The following is a 21,304-nucleotide window of genomic DNA, read 5'->3' as shown; positions in this document are numbered from 1 at the left end:
TTCAGTTTGAAGCCTGCTACAGAACACCCTCCCTATTACAGGAACCCCACTTGGCATTCCTGAGAACACTGGAGAATATGAAGGTCTCTCCAAACACTGTTATTGGGTGACTACAACTACCCAAACATAGACTGGGAAAACTACTCAAGCCCAAACACCCTCGCCCAACAGTTCCCTGAATTTATAAACTCTAACATGATGGAACAACTGGTCACCACCCCCACAAGAGGGAAAAACATATTGGACCTGGTCATCACCAACATGGGGACTCTATGTTCCACACCAGAGGCAAATCCCTCATTGGTACGATCAGACCATAAACAAAATTTCCCTGGACATACATATCCCGTCCCCACCCCCAGCCAAGGAAATCACTGTAAAGAATTTCTCAAAAGCCAACTTTGCACTTCTCAAGACTGAGGTGGAAACCTTCAAAGCCCCCGGCCAGAGGATAATACAGCCCAATCCGCAGAATCCTTTACAAATGCATTCTATGAGTACCTGCAGGAATGCATGGATCATGCTATCCCAAATAAAACCAAAACTCACTCCTCCAAAAACAGGAGACCGGTCTGGTGGACCCCGGCCATAAATAAGCTATACAACAGAAAGAGAAAGATACTACATGACAGAGCAAAATCCCTAAAAGGGAAGGCATCTCTGATCAGCATTAGCAAGAAACTTCGATCCCTCATAAAATCATCAAAGGCCAGTTTTGAAAGAAAAATTGCCCTAGACACTAAAGATAATCACAAGGCCTTCTTTAGTTATGTCAGGAATATGGGTGGAAACTCCCAGATATGCTCTGAATTGTTGCATAACGGTACAAAATATACCGGACCTACAGACATAGCCAACATCCTGGCAGACAGATTCAGCGCAAACTTCTCCCCCCTTTCCCCCCCAAAAGAGCAAATGCCTATCCCAACTGAATGTAACCTCCCTGACATCACAGATGCACAGGTGAAAGCTGCCCTCTCCAAAGCAAAAAACATAGCATCTATGGGACCGGACGGTGTCCCAGGCTGTGTCTTACACGAGCTCCAAGAAGAACTGAACCCTCACATTAAGTCATTGTTCAAACTTAGCCTTACTACAGGATATGTACCCAAAGAATGGTGTAAAGCTACAGTGGTCCCACTCCACAAATGTGGTGCCACAATGGAACCTGGGAACTATCGCCCCATAAGCCTGACTAGTCTGGTCTGTAAAGCTATGGAGCTATGGAGTATTATCATGGAACTCATAAACAAAGACATTGGGAGCCTCCAGACACTGGACCCTACCCAATTCGGCTTTAAGGGCAGATCTTGCGTCTTAAACCTAGTTGATTTCTTTGAAACAAACAGTTACCAAAGCCATAGATGAGGGCAAGGTAGTCCACACAGCCTACCTGGACCTCGCAAAAGCCTTCGACACAATACCCCACTCTGGCATCATAAATAAGCTTACCAGCTTAAATATCAACCCCTATATCACAAAATGGGTTGCAAATTGGCTCAGAGATCGAACCCACATGGTTAGAATCACAGGTGTCATGTCCGAATCCAAACCAGTTACAAGTGGCATCCCACAGGGCTCAGTTCTGGGACCTCCCTTGTTCGGTATATACTTCTCTGAGGTTCAGGCTAACACGGGGGGATTATAGCTGATAAAGTTTGCAGATGACTGCAAACTGGGGGCCATAATCGAATCTCCAGCTGACACAACCATCCTCCAAAAGGGTCTCACAGAGACGGATGCTTGGTGCCAGAGCCACGACCTCAAGCTAAATGCTAAAAAGTGCATACTCATCCCCTTTGGGAAAAACAAGGTGTCCACACATTACCACATAGGTGGTAATCCATTAAGTACAGAAGAAGTAATTAGAGATTTGGGGACCAACGAAGATAGAAATCTATCCTTTGATAATCACGTTGCCAAAGTGGTTAGAAAGACCTTTTATATAGCCCACCTTATCACGAAAGGGTTCGCATATAGATCAAGAGAGGTCATTTTGCCCCTCTACTAGTCAATCATCAGGCCCATAATTGAATACAATGCCCCTTTTGGGATGTACCTTACCAGACACCTGCAACTGGAGAGACCCCAAAAGTACCTCACCAAGAGGATCATGGGCTACAAACAGATGTCCTATGCAGCTCGACTAAAGAAACTTCAGCTCTACTCAGTTGCTTACCGCCTACTCAGAGGCGATCTATGCCTGACGTACAAAACCAGGTCAAACCCAGAATTAATGGACATTTTCCACCTCAAAAAATCCAAGTCCCTTAGAGCTACACGCTCCAGGGACTTAAACCTCAGCACAAAAATAAACAGGATATGCTGGAGGGACAGATTCATTTCCCAGAGGCTCCCCTCACTCTGGAATAGAATCCCAATACATGTTAGACATAGCCCCTCGCTGACCCCCTTCAAGCGAAATCTGGACGCGTGGATGGGAAATCGCAAATTCACCCCTGGGATCTCTTCTGTGTCCCTGCTAGACAGAGGCACAGTAAACTAATCTTAAACGGTACCTTCTGTGACCTACTTTACAGAGGCACAGTAGGCTAATCTAATAGGGAGACGGAAGCTAAATACACTCTGGCTAGGCTTATGAATGCCCTAGGGCAGATAGCCTAGTATCTGCCTATGAACCTATGAACTCCCAGCTTCAAATAGTATTGTTGATCTTGAACTTTGAATCGATTAGATTCAATGACGTATTGGCAGTAACTACAAGCTTGGCATTTATACATGCCAGCTGTCCTTACCCTTCCAGTTTGATGTTGTTCAAAGAAAGCTTTAAGGTTCTTAGCTTTCTTGTATATAACATGGTGGTCACCTAATTTCTGATAAACACTATTGTCATTCTTAAATAATGCCCACTTTTTACACAGAACCTGAAAACAATCCTTACTATTGAGATTGTAAGTTGTTATAAAGGTGACACGCGGTGTCTCAGATAAGTGTGTAACCTTAGAAACATTCAAAGGTTGAGAAAAAGTGTTCTCTATCTCATTGTGTAAGGTGTGTGCTCTGTCCGAAATTGGCCTAAAGAAATGTCTCAAACGTTTAAGAAGTCACCTCATCTATAATCCCATCGAGCATATAGTCAGGGTAGCCACGATGTAAAAACATACTTCTTAAATGTCTACATTCAGCATGGAAATCTTTGTCTAATGTGGTAATACGGGCTGCCCTGACCAGTTGACCCTTAACTATAGCTCGTTTCTGATGGAATTTGTGACAACTGGAAAAGTGGAGAAATGAGTTGGAATAAGTAGCCTTTCTAAAGATAGTCGCTATGTATTTCTGAGTAGAATAGTCCTTGGACAATGAAATGTCAAAGTATGCTATGTGGAAGTATCCGTGTGGAAGGTAAAAGTGAACTTCAAAAACTGTGTAGTGTTGTTAAAGTAATCAACCAGTAAATCACTGGTGGTTTGATCACCATCTAGTAAGATGAAAATATCATCAAAATAGCGGGTATAAAAAATTAACTTGTCTTTGAAGTCACAATTGTTAAGGACAAAAAGATGTTCCCAATGGGACATGACCATGTTAGCAACACTTGCACCACAAGGGGAGCCCATAGCTACCTCGACCTTTTGCAGATAAAAATTACCCCCAAACAAAGTAGTTGTTACTTAAGGTCAAGTCCAAGAGTTCATGGACAATGTCCAACTCATTTCTAGTACTACCATAAATCTTTAACATTTGGCCAACCCAGTCTAGAGCAATATCGTGTGGAATACACGTATAAAGGTCTTTGACGTTGATAGTAAGAAAATTATATCTTATGTCAAAATCTATCTTGTTAATTTGAAGGCTGTCAGAGCATTATGTACAGCTAGCATTTCTTTCTGGTTGATAAGTAGGTGCATTTGATTTGGGCTTCATTGGCCCCGAATGCATCTCCCTGCCAGATGCGCCCAGGCATAACCTGATGCGTCTGTAGTCAGGGTTTGGGCGGCAGGGGGTGGAGTGAATGACAGTCCCTTGTTTTGGTGGCATGCTTCTGCCCACCATAGGAACCCTAGCTGGAGGCAAGGAATGATATTAATCAGTTTCCAAGCTGTGACAATGTTGACTCCATAAGCTTTTTAGGTACCACTGAAGTTTCCTCATATGCAGTCTTGCATATGGAATTATTAGGATGCAGGAGACCATGAACCCCAAGGCCTGCAGAATTTGTCTTGCAGATAGCTGGGTTTTTGTGGCCATCTGCTGGAAGTAAGTCATCAATTGAATTTGTTTTTCTGGCGTAAGGTATGTCATCTGGGCAGTTATATTCAAGCTTGCACCCAGGAGTGTAATTATTTGAGAGGGTACCAGCTGTGATTTCTTTTCGTTTATAGTGTACCCTAGACAAGTTAGAAGTCTTTTTATAAACGCCAGATGTATTCAGAAGAGAGTGTCCTTGTTTTCTGCCTGAATTAGACAATCGTCCCGGTATGGATAAATTTTAATATTTCTTTGCCTGCAAAATACAATTACTGGTGCCAGGCACTCTGAAGACCATGGGCGCAGTAGATAAGCCAAAGAGCAGTGCAGAGAACTGGTAATGCAAATAGCCTGCTTTGAAGCGGAGGTATCTTCTGCAAGATTCCCTGATTGGGATATGCAGGTAAGCCTCTTAAGTCTAGAGGTACCAACCAGGCATCCTTGCCCAGCATAGGTAACAACTGTTGAAGAGTCAGCATCTTGAATCTGGAATTTTAGAATGTCCAGAAAGGTATTTAGAATGGATAAGTCCAGAATTGGACGCCATGATTTGTCTTTTCTGGGTACCAGGAAAAGTCTTGAATAAAAACCTTGTCCCTTTTTCCCTTTCTGGTACTGGTTGAATAGCCCCCATATTCATGAGGGACGTAACTTGTTTCTGGGCCTCTGCCCAATGATTTAGAGGCAGGTCTGGCCATCCGTTTGGGACTGGCAACGTGTGGAAATGAAATCTGTATCCCCTGGGATACAATATTTCAAACCCATTTGCCCTGGGTAATCAGTTGCCAGTTTTGTACATGAAGGGTTGGGAGGGTGGCCTAATGGTTGCCCTTACAAACACAAGAACAGGGTTTGAATCTCACAGGGGGATAACTGGCTGGGCTTAAAAAAATCGCTGCAAGCAGAGTTAGCCTAGTACTAACCTATGAACCTATGAACCTATAAGTGCCAGTTTTCCCCACAAAGGGGCGGCCAAAAGATAATTGCTTGGTGATTGCAGTGGAAAATCATTGACACTGTTTACCATAGGGAAGTGCCTTACTTCCAGATTTGGTGGTGGAGACACCCCATTGCCTTTTTCTAAAAGTTCCTTGCGACTGAAACCTGGAGCCTTTGGAATGTCTGGGTTTGACCTGAGTGGCTCTAGTGGCTACTGGAAAGGAACAGTTCTTAGTAGGCCAGTGCCTACTAAATCTGGGTGGCTGCACTTGTAAGAAATCTTTCACAGTTTGCATAGATTTAGCTTTATCTTTCATATTTTTCAAAACTTCTTCAGCCTTATTACCAAATAGACTGTCCTGTTGTAAAGGAGCATCCAACAATTTTGTTTTAACATGGTCAGGCAGATTTTGCTACTTGAGTCAAGTATGCCTTCTTATCACAGATCCAGTTACAGCAGCCCTGCAAGAGGCCTCCAAGGAATCAAAACCACATTGCAAAGTATGTTTTACAACTTGTTCAGCTGAATGCAATAAATCCTGCAACTCTATTTTCCACACAGTCAGAAATCAACATCATTTTCTGTTTAAGCAAACCCATGACATACTGTTGATATTTAAGCATATGAAATTGACAATTTAATGCCCCGATTGCAGAGGTTGCAGACGTGTAAACCTTCTTAACCCATCTATACAGCGCCCTGGAATCTCTATCAGAAGGGGTAGGATTTTTAGCAGTAGATGCCTTAACGCCCTTGGGACCCTGAGAAACGGTTTCAGGGTCAGCAGCAGGGTTTTTAAAAAGGAATTTGTGGGAGTCAGAACCCTGTAATATCGGTCTGGCTTACTGGGAGCTGGAGGCAGGGAATCAGGAGTCATACTGGATTCTGAGAAAATATCAACAATGTCTAAAACAGGAGATATAGCCAAAGGCCTATGCTGAGGAAGAAGAAAATCCCCAAATCTCTCTTTAGATTCTGAGAAATCCTGACTCTCCCAGTGAAAGTGTTCCCTTAAGGTATGCAAAGTTTCTCCAAAGGAAAAATCCTCAGGAGGAGAAGCAGAAGGGATGGAATCATCTGCATCAGAGTCCTCGTAAGTGGGAATATATAATTCCTGATCAGAGAAGGAATCAGAAGAAATAGAAACCTCATCTGAAGACTCATACTCAGTGCCTTGCCTAGGCCTCTTAGCAGGAGGGGGATGGGTACCCCTGATCAAGGTAGTTAAGTCCTCAGCCATTTTGATCATTTTTTTTTAGGCATTGGGGCCTGTACACGTGGCCCAAGCGTCAGTTTTTTAGACACAGAAGTAGTTTTTGGCCTTAGTTTTGAAGATGGTGTCAGTTTAATATACAGATCTTTAGGCCTGAAAACACCATCAGAAGCCAGTGCCTGCTCAGCGGCTCTGGACCCATCTAAGGTAGAGACAGCTGCGGGTTCAATACTTAAAGTATTTTGTGGCATACCGGACTCCAAATGGGTCTCAGTAGAGGCCTGCGAATCAAAAGCAGCAGGTATCAGGGGCTGCGAAAGCACCTCACTGAGTACTGGCAACTGGCTTAGGAGAAGCTTAGTCAGTTTTGGACCTCGACGGTCTGTCTCTCTTTCTTTGCGTTTTTAGGTATTCCGGTAGTCGGATTGCTAACTGACATTTCTGGACAGGTAAATCTTAAGGCAAAATATTTAGTGGCAAAAATACACCAATGTTTAATAGTGCGCTGATTAAATTTAGCACAAAACTGACAGCAAGGCACGTTGTGGTCAGGGCCTAGGCAAGGAATACAGTACAAATGAAAATCCTTATGTGGTATTTGCTACCCACAAGTAATACAATTATTAACTTTTACTGACATCAGCAAGGGGCAAGAAAAAGTTTCCCCAATGGGGTACTTAGCTTTTAGTAGAAGACTTCGGTTCTGAAAGTCAAACGAAAATTTCAGGAGTCGGCCGACCGGCACTGGCAAACTGTTTCTGCTTCGGGCACCGCGCAGCAAGAAAGATTGATGTAATGGCGTTGGCTGCATGTTTTATACCCCTGACATCATGGAAGATGGGACAGCAACCAACGCAGGACCCAAGACTTTGTTAATCAGGCCGATTGAGGGCAACCTGCCAGCAGATTACCCAAATGTAATGACTGCAACAGTGAAACATGAAGAATATCATATACCAATGGCATTGGCGCTGATGAAGTCTGTACAGAAACTGGCACCAATGGCTCCGAAGCTTCAGACACTTGACCCACTGGTCCATGGGGAACTTTTGGAAAGTACAGTTTTGTACCTACCATAAATGTAGATGTCCGATAGATATGCAACTGCAGTCATAACATATGGGTTGTCCTGCATCAGGCAGCCCTCGGTCGGCCGGATTCCAAAGTCTGGGTCCTGCGTCGGCCGGTGTCACCTCCTCTCCGACGTCAGAACGGCTGGAGTATAAAGGCATCGGCCGATGCCATCTTCTTCAGTGTTTCTTGCCCCAGATGCCAGGTGCCCTCCTAGGAAGGCTAAATTTGGTGAATAGATAAACAATTCCAGATATGCACAACAGTAATAAACAGATACACCATAGGAGATACCCCCAGCTAATAGGAATAGGGGTAGTGGACCCATAAAGAAGGTTGCAGAGGGGTAGGAGGGTGGGAAAATCTGACTGCAGTTGCATATCTATCGGACATCTACATTTATGGTAGGTACAAAACTGTTCTATGTCCAAGAATGCAACTGCAGTCATAACATATGGGTTGAATACCATAGCCAAGCTGGGGGTTGTTGGAACTAAGAAAGTGATGGTGTAGCTAAAATGCCCTGCAGGACTGCCGAAGCAAAGCTTGCACGGGATCTGGAGTATAAAGGCAGGTTGTAGTGCTTGGCAAATGTATGCACGGAGCTCCATGTAGCAGCCTCTAGAATGTCCTTTGTAGCCACTCCTCTTAGGAAAGCTGTGGATGTGGCTATAGCTCTGGTGGAGTGTGGTCTAATATTGGCTGGCACACCTTTTCCATGAAAAGAATAGCAGAATCTGATGCAGTGTCCAATCCATTTGGAAATTGTTTGGAGATCGCTTTCCCTTGTACTCCAGCAGCATAGGCTACAAACAGTTGGTCAGACTTTCTGGTGGCCTTAGTTCTGTCCAAGTAGTAGCGTAGTTGTCTGTGCATGCCCAAAGTATGCAGCAGTGCTTCCCCCGTTTTGAGGATTGGGGAAGAAAGTAGGCAGGTGAATGGCTTGATTTAGAGACACCCTGGAAATTGCTTTTGGCATGAGTGAAGGATTGGTTCTTAGAGAGACTCTGTCCTGATGGAAAATGAGAAAAGGAAGTACTGCCATGAGTGCCTGTATCTCAGAGACTCTTCTTGCTGATGTAATTGCCAATAGGAAAACAGTTTTCCATGAGAGAAATTGCATTTCTGAAGTTGCTGCTGGTTCAAAGGGAGGAAGAGTTAATTTTTCCAAGATGAAATTGAGGTCCCATGCAGGTACTGGCGGTTTCCTGGGAGGTTTGATATTCTTTATCCCTCTGAGGAACTGTCTTAGCAAAGGATGTGAAAACACAGGTGGATCACAATTCTATTTTGCTGAGATTGCTGAGGCATGAATCTTTATGGAAGAATATGAGAGACCAGTATGAAACATTTCTGCCAAGTATTCCAATATCTGAGGTATACTCAATACTGTTGTATCCTGGCCGATGTTGGCATTCCAGATGATGAATCTCTTCCACTTGGCTGAATAGGTTTTTCTGGTGGAAGGTCTGCGTGCTTCCAATAAGATCTCTTGAACTTTTTTGGAAAGAGAGATATCGGAAGGAGTTATGGTAACCTCCAGGCTGTCAGATGCAATGTTTTCAGGTTTTGATGCACAGCCCTGTAATTGTGCTGTGTTAGAAGCAGAGGCCATAGGGGCAGAGGCCACGGTTTGGTCCGAGTTATGCTCAACAGCAATGGGTACCAGTGCTGCCTTGGCCAGTCTGGAGCTATCAAAATGCCTGTTTGTTGTTCTGCTTTGATCTTCAGTATCACCCTGGTCAGCAGTGGTAGTGGAGGGAATGCATAAATTGTTAGGGAATTCCAGCTGAAGGAGAGAGCATCTGTTTTCCAGGCTAGAGGATGGTGGGTCCTTGTACAGAACTTTTCCAGGTGATGATTCATGTGAGAAGCAAAGAGATCTATGTCCGGTCTTCCCCATGTCCTTGTTATCTGTGAGAAAATGTGAGGGTGCAGCATCCATTCATGTGGATCCAAGAAATTTCTGCTCAGCTTGTCCGCCAGTATATTGTCCTTGCCTGGCACAAACTGGGATTGCAAATGTATCTTCAGACTTAGGGATTTTTCCCAGAGAATCATTGTTAGTCTGCAGAGGGGGTAAGAATGAGTGCCTCCCTGCTTGTTTATATACCACAACAGTGGTGTTGTCTGTCCTTATTAGCAAATGTCCTTGTTGAAGTGATTTTTTGAAAGTCTCGATTGCATGCATCACTGCCAACATCTCCTTTTGGTTTATGTGCAGATGCCTTTCCCTTGGTGTCCATTGACCTTGAATGCATCTGCCCTCCATGTGCGCTCCCCATCCATGGTCTGAGGCGTCTGTTGTAATCATTTGAACTGCTTGAGGTTTGTTGAAAGACATGCCTTTGTTTAACTGATTGCTTGAGCCCACCACAAAAATTCTCTTTGCAGACATGGAATGAGTGGGATTACGTCCTCTAGGCTTTGGCTGTGTTGGGACCATAAGCTTTTTAAGTACCACTGCAGCTTTCTCATATTAAGTCTTGCCAAAGGTATAAGAAGAATGCAAGATGCCATGAACCCCAGGGCCTGCAGGATTTTCCTTGCAGTCAGCTGGGAGAGCTTTGCTAGGCCTTTGAAGTACTCTGGTAGCTGCTGTTGTTTTTCCTCTGTGAGATAAGCCATTTGTGTTTTTGTGTCCAGTTTGGCTCCTAGGAAAATAACTTGTTGGGATGGCAGAAGTCTTGATTTCTGAATGTTGACTGTGTATCCCAAGGTCTGTAGTAATTGAATGACATAGTCCAAGTTTGCTATCAAGGTTTGTTTGTTGTCTGCTTGTATGAGGCAGTCGTCCAGGTAGGGGTATATTTGAATCCCCTGGAGTCTGCAGTGTGCCACTACTGATGCCAGGCATTTCGTGAACACTCTGGGTGCAGTAGATAAGCCAAACGGAATGCTGAGAATTGATAATGCTCTGTCCCTGCAAGAAATCTGAGGTATCTTCTGCAGCTTTGTCTGATTGGGACATGCAGGTATGCCTCCTTGAGGTCCAGAGTGACCAGCCAAGACCCCTTGCCCAGCATGGGAAGGAGTTGCTGCAACGTCAGCATTTTGAACTTTGGCACAATGAGATAAGTATTTAGAGTAGACAAGTCCAGTATAGGCCTCCATTTGTTTTCCTTTCTTGGAACAAGGAACAGTCTTGAATAAAATCCCTGGCCTTGTTCCTGTGGAGGGACCTTTTCTATTGCTTTTATATTCAACAGCTTTGAAACTTGAATGAGTGCCTCTGCCCTTTGATGAAGTGGCAGGTTTGGCATGCCTTGTCTTATTGGTAAAGTATGGAAGTGGAATCCGTAACCTTTGTCTATTAAATCCAGAATCCAGTTGTCCTTGGTTAAGATATGCCAGTTTTTTGAGAATAAAGATAATTTTCCGCCCAAAGGCGCTTCTCTTTGAGCCTTTGTAGATGGTATGAAAATAAAGTCATTGTGGTTGTCCTTGTGGTGCAGCTGGACTGCCTGCTCCACTTCTTTGATTTGGTGGTTGCCATTGGCGGCCCCTGTAGGAGCCTCGGTATTGACCTCTACCTCGGGTACGCCTGTTTTTTCCCCTTTGAGACTTGTCAGTGTCTGGAAAGGACCAATTCTTTGAAGGCCAATTCCTGCTGAATCTGGGTGGCTGAACCTGGAGGAAATGTTTGACTGTCTGTACTGATTTAGCTTTTTCCTCAATGGACTTCAACACATCTTGTGCATTAGCACCAAAAAGCTTCTGTTTTTCCAAAGGTGCATCAAGTAACTTTACTTTAACATGGTCTGGCAGTGGCTCTTCTTTTAACCAAGCAGGTCTACGAATAACAGCCCCAGTCATAGCTGCCCTACATGAAGCTTCCAATGCATCATAACCACACTGAAGAAAATGATTGCTAACCTGCTGAGTGTTATGTACTAAATCCTGCAATGCATTTCTATCAATAGGCTCAGGAGAGGCTAGCTTTTTCTGTAAATCATCCAGTAAAAAATCCTGGTACTGAAACATATGAAAAAGACAGTTAAGTGACCTCATGGCCAGGGTGGTAGAGGTATAGACTTTTTTATCCCATCTCTCCAGGGACCTAGCTTCCCTGTCTGCTGGCAGTGGATTCTTGGCTGCAGAAGTAGCCACTCTCTTGGGGCCCTGTGAAATAGTTTCTAGATCCACAGAATGGGCCTTAAAGAGATGTTTGTGGGCGTCAGGGACCCTATAATATCTGTCCAGCTTGACAGGAGCAGGAGGGAGAGAATCAGGGTTAGCACTGGAGTCGGAGAAAACATCATCCAGGACATCCATAACTGGAGGGATAGCTAAAGGTCTGTGTTGGGGTAGCTTGAGGAAGGTACGTAGCCTTTTCCTGGAATCAGAGAATTCCTGACCCTGCCATTTAAAATGCTCCCTCAGGTGTAGGACTTCACGAGCGAGAAATCCTCTGGAGGAGAGGCAGAGAGAATTGATTCCTCAGCATCAGAGTCCTCATAGGCCTGGAAGGATTCTTCTTGGGTATCTGAATGCTCAGAATCCCCAGAGGCTTCATCTGAAGAGGTTGTCGGCCTGCTCAGTTCTGGGCCTTTTTCTCTGCAGGCGGCTGAGAACCTCTGTCTGGATGAGGCTGAGACCCCCTGATAAGAGAAATAAGATCTGCAGCAAGAGACATGATCTGTTTATCAGAAGAAGGGGCCTGGGCAGTAGGTTTAGGATGGGCCTTGGCCTGGCTGGCGGCCTTAGCACGTGCAAAGGCCTTGATGGCCATGGATACAGGAGGCCTAGCTGCCCCACGTGCAGGAGTAACCTTGTCCACAGGAATGGTGTCGGGTAGATCCAGAACTTCGGTTTCTGGAGGAAAATCAACAACCGGCACCGGTGTAGACTCAGAGACCGAAGGACTTGTTAACGCTGTGTTGTCGGCCTGGAGCGGTAGAATTACCGCTTCCAAAGGACCAGCACTCGCGGAGGGTTTAGGAGGAGTATCGGTGGAGGACGCGGGCCGAGGATGTCGTTCCCGGTCCTTTCGTTTTTTGGTAGATTGAGTTGTCGGTTGTTCCGACGGCATGATATAAGCGAAAGATTCGCCGAAAAAGTCTTTGGCAAATTCTGCCCAGCGCCTGAGAGTAAACAGTAAAGGAAGCACAGGCAGAGACGTCGTGGTCTGGGCCCAGGCAAGGCAGGCAATAAGAATGGAAGTCCTTATGAGGTATTTGGTTACCACAAGACAAACAATTATTAACTTTCTCAATTTGTTCTGACATCGGCTGAGGCAAGAAAAAATGTTCCCCAATGGGGTACTTAGCTTTTAGATGACTTGGTACTGAAAACACAGGAGCTGACCGACCGGCACTTGCGAACTGCTTCTGCTTCGGGCACCGCAGCAAGAAAGAAATAGTTTCTAGATCCACCGAATGGGCCTTAAAGAGATGTTTGTGGGCGTCAGGGACCCTATAATATCTGTCCAGCTTGACAGGAGCAGGAGGGAGAGAATCAGGGTTAGCACTGGAGTCGGAGAAAACATCATCCAGGACATCCATATAGTACAGTTTTGTACCTACCATAAATGTAGATGTTCGAGGATCCACATTGCTGCAGTCCTTACTATTGGGTAGTCCGCTGTCCAGTCGGCCCGAATACCAGAGCATATGGCTGGCGTCGGTCAGGGCATTAGACTGGCGTCCAGTGCGTCAGGGTACTAATCGCGCATGGCCGGCGTCATATCCTCAGTCTTTTCTTGCCCCAGATGTCAGAAGACCCTAAAAAGACAAGGCCCAAAATACCTGCACCAAAAATATGTACAATATATACAAAAATATATACAAAAATATCAGCATATAACCTCACCTACACACCACCCCTAAACACAGAGGGAAGGAGGGAGGGTAATTGGACTGCAGCAATGTGGATCCTCGAACATCTACATTTATGGTAGGTACAAAACTGTACTATGTTCTTATTCCACATTGCTGCAGTCCTTACTATTGGGTAGAATCCCAAAGCAGAGGTAAGGGAGGCTGGCAAATCATAAAGAAGTAGGAGCGGACAACATGCCTTGCAAAACAGCTGTGGCAAAACCAGCCCTAGACTTAGAGTAGATAGGAAGGTGATAATGCTTAGAGAAAGTATGCACTGAACTCCAAGTAGCTGCCTCCAAAATATCCTTAGTTGCCACCTCCCTTAGAAATGCTGTTGAAGTGGCAGTAGCCCTAGTGGAATGAGGCCTAATCCCAGCTGGAATCTCCTTGCCATGATGGGAATAACAAAATGCAATGCAAAACCCAATCCACCTAGAAATAGTTTGTTTTGACACAGGCTTGCCCTGCGAACTCAAAACAAAAGAAACAAACAACTGCTGAGACTGCCTAAAATCCTTAGTCCTGCTTAAATAATAACGCAATTGCCTGTGTACATCTAAAGTGTGCAAAATCTTTTCCCCTTTATTTTGGGGTCTGCATAAAAAGTAGGCAAATGAATAGTTTGGTTTAAAGCCACACTAGAAACCACCTTAGGCATAAAGGAAGGATTAGTACGTAATGATACCCTATCCTTATGGAAAATCAAAAAGGGCTCTACTGCCATAAGGGCCTGCAACTCAGACACCCTTCTTGCAGAAGTAATAGCCAACAGAAAAGCAGTCTTCCATGACAAGTATTTCAATTCAGCAGTAGCTGCAGGCTCAAAAGGTTGTAGAGTAAGTTTTTCCAACACAAAATTGAGATCCCAAGCAGGAGTAGGAGCTCTATGTGGTCTTATATTCTTTGCCCCTCTAAGAAACTGCTTGAACAAAGGATCACGAAAACAATGGTGGGTCACAATCATAGTGAGCTGAAATTGCTGCAGCATGAATCTTAATGGAAGAGAAGGACAAACCTTTGTCCAATAACTCAGTAAGATATTGCAGAGCCACACTCAAATTAGGCGCAGAAATCTCCAAATTCCTTGCTGCACGCCAAAATAAAATCTCTTCCATTTTCTCGTACACTTTCCTTGTACTAGGTCTTCTAGCTTCCATAATCACATTTAAAACTTGTTGAGGAAGTTGAGACCTGCTGTGTTTCAACACAGAATATGCCAGGCTGTTAGATGAAGAGAGTGAAGCTTGACATTGAGCAGATGACCGTCCTTCTGAGATAACAGATGAGGAATCAAAGGTAAAGGCCATGGAGGCTTCCTTACCAGACTCCTTAGTAGTGGGTACCAGTGTTGCCGAGGCCAATCTGGAGCTATCAAAATCATCCTTGGCTTGTCTTGTCTGACTTTTAATAGCACCTTTGGAAGAAGAGGCAGAGGTGGAAAGGCATACACATGAAGGTTTTTCCAACTGAAAGACAGAGCATCCACTTTCCAAGCTGTGTGATGAAACCCCTTTGTGCAAAACTTTGGCAGCTGGTGGTTTAGTGGAGAAGCGAACAGATCTATGTCTGGAGTTCCCCATGACACTGTCAATTTCTGAAATACATGAAGATCCAGTTTCCACTCGTGGGGATCCATGATTTGTCTGCTTAACACATCTGCTAAGGAGTTCTGTGCTCCGGCAGAAACCTTGCCTGAAGAGTTAGTTGCAAGCTTAGCGCAGTCTCCCATAAAATCATTGCTTGCCTGCATAGAGGATAAGAATGTGTTCCCCCTTGCTTGTTGATGTACCACATGACAGTTGTGTTGTCTGTTAGAATCAACACCTGCCCTGGAAGAAGTAACTCCTTGAAAGCCATTAATGCAAACTGGACTGCTAACATCTCCTTCATGTTGATATGTAGATGCTGTAGTCTGGCAGGCCACTTGTCTTGTATCCACTTTCCATTTAGATGAGCTCCCCAAGCAATGTCCGAGGCATCTGTCGTTAAAATCTGACTCGCCTCTGGCGGGTCACAGAGAGTCCCTTGTTTAGGTGACATTCCTGAGCCCACCACAAAAATTCTTTTTGAAGGCAAGGTATTATTTGAATGACAGTGTCCAAATCCTGGCAGTGCTGTGTCCATACATTTTTGAGATACCATTGTAGCTTCCTCATATGCAGTTTGGCATTGGGAAGCACCAGAATACAAGATGCCATGAACCCTAATGCTTGAAGGACTGTCCTTGCAGTCAGCACGGACTGATGAGATAGTTGATGGAAGTAAAGTGTTAGACTCTTTTGTTTGTCCGGGGTTAAAAGGCCATCTGGGCTGCTGTATTCAGTCTCACACCCAGAAAGCACATGTCTTGAGAGGGTACTAGACTGGACTTTATTCGGTTCACAGAATACCCTAGGCATCTTAGCACTGCTATAACATATTCCAGATGCTGTAGAAGGTCTTCCTTTTCTTGAGCCAGAATCAGGCAGTCGTCCAAGTAAGGATAGATTTGAATTCCTTTTAGCCTGAAGTAAGCTATCACTGGAGCCAGAACCTTTGTGAATACTCTGGGCAGTAGATAAGCCAAAGGGCAATGCAGAGAACTGATAATGAGAATTTCCAGCTCAGCAGATACTTCCTGCAACTTAGTCTTATAGGCACATGAAGGTAAGCTTCCTTGAGATCTAAAGTTACCATCCAGTGATCTTTGCCCAGCAGAGGTAAAAGCTGTTGTAACGTCAACATCTTGAACTTGGGAATGTCCAGATAAGTGTTGAGGATAGATAAATCCAAAATTGGTCTCCACGTGTTCCCCTTCTTTGGTACTAGGAACAGGCGAGAATAAAATCCTAGGCCCCTTTCTGATACAGGGACTGGCTGAATGGCCCCTATTTGGAGTAACAGAGAAATTTGCTTGTGAGCCTCTTTCCTTTGTGGAGGAGGAACATCTGGCATGCCTTTGAAAGGGGCAATGTATGGAAATAAAACCTGTAACCGTGGTGAATGATATCCAACACCCATCTGTCTTGAGTAATTAAATCCCAATTTCCTTTGAAAAGAGACAGTCTTCCTCCCAAAGGAGCTGCCAGGCGAGAATCTACTGGCAGCTGAAAAGGCAGGTCATTGGGTCTGTTTACGAAAGGACTGACCCCTGCCCTCACCAGAAGTCTGAGCAGGTGAACTCCCTGTTCTAGGCCTAAAAGAACCTTGAGCTCTGCCCCTACCACGTCTAGACCTACCCCTAGACTGGGAATCATAAGCAGGATATGTCCATCCCTTAGTAGGCCAATTTCTACTAAACCCGGTGGCTGCACCTGCAAAAATCTTTAACAGTTTGCATAGACTTAGCTTTGTCCTCCATTTTCTTTAAAACTGCTTCCACAGGCGAACCAAACAACACATCAGACTGTAAAGGAGCATCCAAAATCCTTGTCTTAACATGCTCAGCTAAATTCTGATCCCTCAACCAGGCATGCCTGCGAAGAACAGAACTAGTGGCAGCCACCCTCGAGGAGGCCTGTACAGCATCAAAACCACATTGCAAAGAATGCTTACCCACTTGTTCAGACACATGAACTAAATCCAGCAACTCTTTACACTCAATACCTTCCGCCAAAGCATCCACCTTAGATTTCAGTTGTGAAAGGAGATAATTTTGATATTTAAGCATGTGAAACTGACAATTCAACGCCCTCATGGCTAAAGTGGAAGAAGTATACACTTTCTTTCCCCATCTATCCAAAGCCCTTGCCTCTTTATCAGTGGGAACAGGGTTTTTAACCACAGAGGCCTTAACACCTTTAGGACCCTGAGAAACAGTTTCCGGGTCTGCCCTAGGACTCTTAAAAAGATACTTATGAGCTTCAGGCACCCTATAGTACCTATCAGGTTTAACAGGAGCAGGAGGCAAAGAATCAGGGTTCAGGGAAGCCTCTGCAAAAACATCTTCCACCACATTCAACACAGGAGGTATAGCTAAGGGCCTATGCTGGGGCAAAACAAGAATTCCCTAAGCCTTTTCCTGGAATCAGAGTAATCCTGGCCTTCCCATTTAAAGTGCTCCCTCATGGAATGCAGAGTCTCGGAAAATGAGAAATCCTCAGGAGGAGAAGCTGTAGGAGTGGAATCATCCACATCAGAATCAGAATAAGGAGGATACTCCTGCAAATCTTCAACAGAAGACTCAGAAGCCTCTGAACACTGTTCAAAACTATCAAACTCCGGTTCCACCCTAGGCCTCTTATCAGGAGGGGGCATAGAACCTCTAATCATAGTAATCAAATCTTCTGCCATTTTAAGCATATGTTTCTTAGGCACAGAACCTGAAATGCTAGGAGAAGCCCCCACTGAAGCTGAACTTGGCCTACCTCTCAAAGAAGTTTTGGCAACAGAAGGAGAGGCTCTAACTACCTTGGGAAGAGAGGAAGAACAGTTACCTGAGAAGCCCCTCAGCCTGGCCTACCTCCTGAGAAGGCACATCCTGTAACAGTAAAGTCTCTGCCTGAGACTCCAAAGAAACTCCTGGCAAAACCTCTGGCTCCACTGAGCCTTCTAAAGAACCGGCGTCCGGGACTGCGGTTCATCAACCCTAAACCGCTGTTTTGTCCTTGCGCTTCTTGGGCGTCCGGAGCATCCGGCGGCATTTTATAATTACAGCGCTTCCCAAACACTAACCTGGCACAGTCTAACCGTCTCTTAATAGTGCGTTTGTTAAACCTAGCACAAGGCGGCATCCAACAACGTCGTGCTCAGGCCCTAAACAAGGTATACACAAGGTATGGTAATCCCTATGAGGTATCTGTTTCCCACAAGAAATACAGTTATTCACTTTTCTGACATCCGGTTAAATACTGAGGCAAGAAAAACCAAAATGTTCCCCAGCGGGTACTTAGCCAACTCTGATTCGGTCTGAAACTCCGGCTTCGGAAATATTTCAGAACGCCAACCTGCACTCGCAAAACTGCTTCTGCATCGGACCATGCGGCAAAAAAGACTGAGGATATGACGTCGGTCATGCGCATTAGTACCCTGGCGTACTGGCGTCAGTCTAATGCGCCCTGACCGACGTCAGCCATATACTCTGGTATTCGGGCCGACTGGACAGCGGACTACCCAATAGTAAGGACTGCAGCAATGTGGAACGAAGAACATCTGGAGGGATAGCTAAAGGTCTGTGCTGGGGTAGCTTGAGGAAGGTACGTAGCCTTTTCCTGGAATCAGAAAATTCCTGACCCTGCCATTTAAAATGCTCCCTCAGAGTGTAGGACTTCACCGAACGAGAAATCCTCTGGAGGAGAGGCAGAGGGAATTGATTCCTCAGCATCAGAGTCCTCATAGGCCTGGAAGGATTCTTCTTGGGTATCTGAATGCTCAGAATCCCCAGAGGCTTCATCTGAAGAGAGGTTGTCGGCCTGCTCAGTTCTGGGCCTTTTCTCTGCAGGCGGCTGAGAACCTCTGTCTGGATGAGGCTGAGACCCCCTGATAAGAGAAATAAGATCTGCAGCAAGAGACATGATCTGTTTATCAGAAGAAGGGGCCTGGGCAGTAGGTTTAGGATGGGCCGTGGCCTGGCTGGCGGCCTTAGCACGTGCAAAGGCCTTGATGGACATGGATACAGGAGGCCTAGCTGCCCCACGTGCAGGAGTAACCTTGTCCACAGGAATGGTGTCGGGTAGATCCAGAACTTCGGTTTCTGGAGGAAAATCAACAACCGGCACCGGTGTAGACTCCGAGACCAAAGGACTTGTTAATGCTGTGTTGTCGGCCTGGAGCGGTAGAATTACCGCTTCCAAAGAGACCGAAGCACTCGCGGAGGGTTTAGGAGGAGTATCGGTGGAGGACGCGGGCCGAGGATGTCGTTCCCGGTCCTTTCGTTTTTTGGTAGATTGAGTTGTCGGTTGTTCCGACGGCATGATATAAGCGAAAGATTCTCCGAAAAATTCTTTGGCAAATTCTGCCCAGCGCCTGAGAGTGCGCTTATTAAAGCAAGCACAGGCAGCACAGGCCGAGACGTCGTGGTCTGGGCCCAGGCAAGGGAGGCAATAAGAATGGAAGTCCTTATGAGGTATTTGGTTACCACAAGACAAACAATTATTAACTTTCTCAATTTGTTCTGACATCGGCTGAGGCAAGAAAAAATGTTCCCCAACGGGGTACTTAGCTTTTAGATGACTTCGGTACTGAAAACAAAGGAGCTGACCGACCGGCACTTGCGAACTGCTTCTGCTTCGGGCACCGCGCAGCAAGAAAGACCGAAGAAGATGGTGTCGGCCGATGCCTTTATACTCCAGCCGTTCTGACATCGGAGAGGAGGCGACACCGACCGACGCAGGACACAGACTTTGGAATCCGACCGACCGAGGGCTGCCCGAGGCAGGACAACCCATATGTTATAACTGCAGTTGCATTCTTGAAGGACATCCATGGGGAGCCTTGGCTATTTTACTTGGCAGTTCCAAAGAATGTGTCTGAACCGACTGACCTCTTCTCTTTGGCTTACTTGAGAAAGAAGGTGGTGAACGTGCATCAGTTTTAGAACCAGATAAGGCCTCATCAAAGTCTGATTTAAGAAGACCTTTAAGAATAAGCTTATTTCTGTGGTCAATTAAAGGCCTATGGCAAAAACTGTGGCAAACTGCACAGTCCTCTTGCAAATGTACTACTCCTAAACAACAGACAGTCTGAATTAGGAAGCTTCCTATCACATTTCTGGCACCTTCTGAAGCCAGCCTTTAAACAGGTTTGCCTGCCATGACAAAAAAGGGGCCACACACAAACACACAAAAGTAAGAAAAATCAATTTTTTTTTTAAACTACAGGAAGGAAAGAAGTACCAACAATGGTACTTAATACCAGTAGGGTAAAGGGGAAAAGTACCAGCAATAGTACGTAACAGGTTACCAAACCGATAGATTAAAGAAATAGGTCACACACACAAGACAATCTAAAAGAGGAGCAGGTAACAGAAATGGAAAGGGAATGTTGATATAAGAGGAAAAATGTCAAACTTACAGTTTTAGAAAGTTTTTGCTGTCGCTCAAAAGCTCAGAGGAGAGACCTTGTCTGGCACTGAGGTGGCAAACGAGATCTGGAGGTAATCTTGTGAGGAGCACTATGGAGTGTTTAACTCAAGAGTTTTTGGAAGACACGAGCTGGAATAATGGCAGAGTCAGTTACGAGGCTCCGAACAGAGCCCACAGTCAAGAATTACATGAAGATCGACATCAGATTAAATAGTAGGTGTAGTACAATCTGAAGAGCTGTTCAAGCTAGCAATGAAGAACTCACAAGTGCCAAACACTTACCTGCCTAGCAATGTAATCTTCAGCCAATTCAACATCATATTTCACAGAACTGCATTTGCTGGCAGCCATTTCAACCAGGGAATTAGCTTGATCAGCCTGCATTCCTTGACTGATGAGATGTTCCTGCATAAAAAACAAAGTGACAGCTGAGAGCAGTCAAAAGGTCACACAATTGCACTTGTATAAAAAAGAAGACACTAGGATACCTGTACATTATTCTTACACAAATTAAACTTAATGAAGCAGTTGAGAGAGTAAATGTGTTTATCAAGGACATGTTACCTTAACTGTGACAGAGTTCTAGAATACATGGGACTGACAAGGCAACTCCTACAAGTGATGGAAAACATCTGTCAGATAAGCAAAAAACTTGCAACTTGTCTAGCAAACGAGCACAAACAGCCCATACGAGTGAGGTTGGCTTTCTAAGATGCATAAAAATGTGGTTATAACAAGACTCTGTACTCTGTAGAACTTCTGTGCCCTCATCCTAATGAAGCCTACATCAGCTTGAATAGGCTTCAGTGCCACTGTATCCTAATTTGACTTAAAAGTACATATTCATATGTGCCACTAAATATAACAAGGCCCACAACTCTATCCTGAATTTAGCAGCAATCAAACTAAATATATTAATTTGCATCACAAAGTGCAGAATGTTGAGAAAAACAGACTGTCAGATATTCCTAAAATCTATTTTCCTGGTTATGAAGTGCACAAAGATAAAAGTTAACACAGCAAGGATAATACACGAGCAATGACATTA

At 44.9% G+C, this 21,304-nt stretch overlaps 1 protein-coding gene across 1 annotated transcript in view; it reads right to left on the bottom strand.

Annotated features, from left to right (window-relative positions):
* Window positions 1-21,304, bottom strand: part of UBR4 (ubiquitin protein ligase E3 component n-recognin 4) — a 3,959,899-nt gene that overhangs the window by 3,108,870 nt on the left and 829,725 nt on the right. The window contains 1 exon segment of the mRNA XM_044087073.1: window positions 20,539-20,661. Coding sequence (XP_043943008.1) covers window positions 20,539-20,661 — 123 coding nt within the window.

Source organism: Protopterus annectens, chromosome 1.part1 (assembly GCF_019279795.1).
Source record: "Protopterus annectens isolate FY-2018-M chromosome 1.part1, PAN1.0, whole genome shotgun sequence".
Taxonomy (NCBI): domain Eukaryota; kingdom Metazoa; phylum Chordata; order Ceratodontiformes; family Protopteridae; genus Protopterus; species Protopterus annectens.
This window is presented reverse-complemented; position numbering and strand designations above follow the sequence as displayed.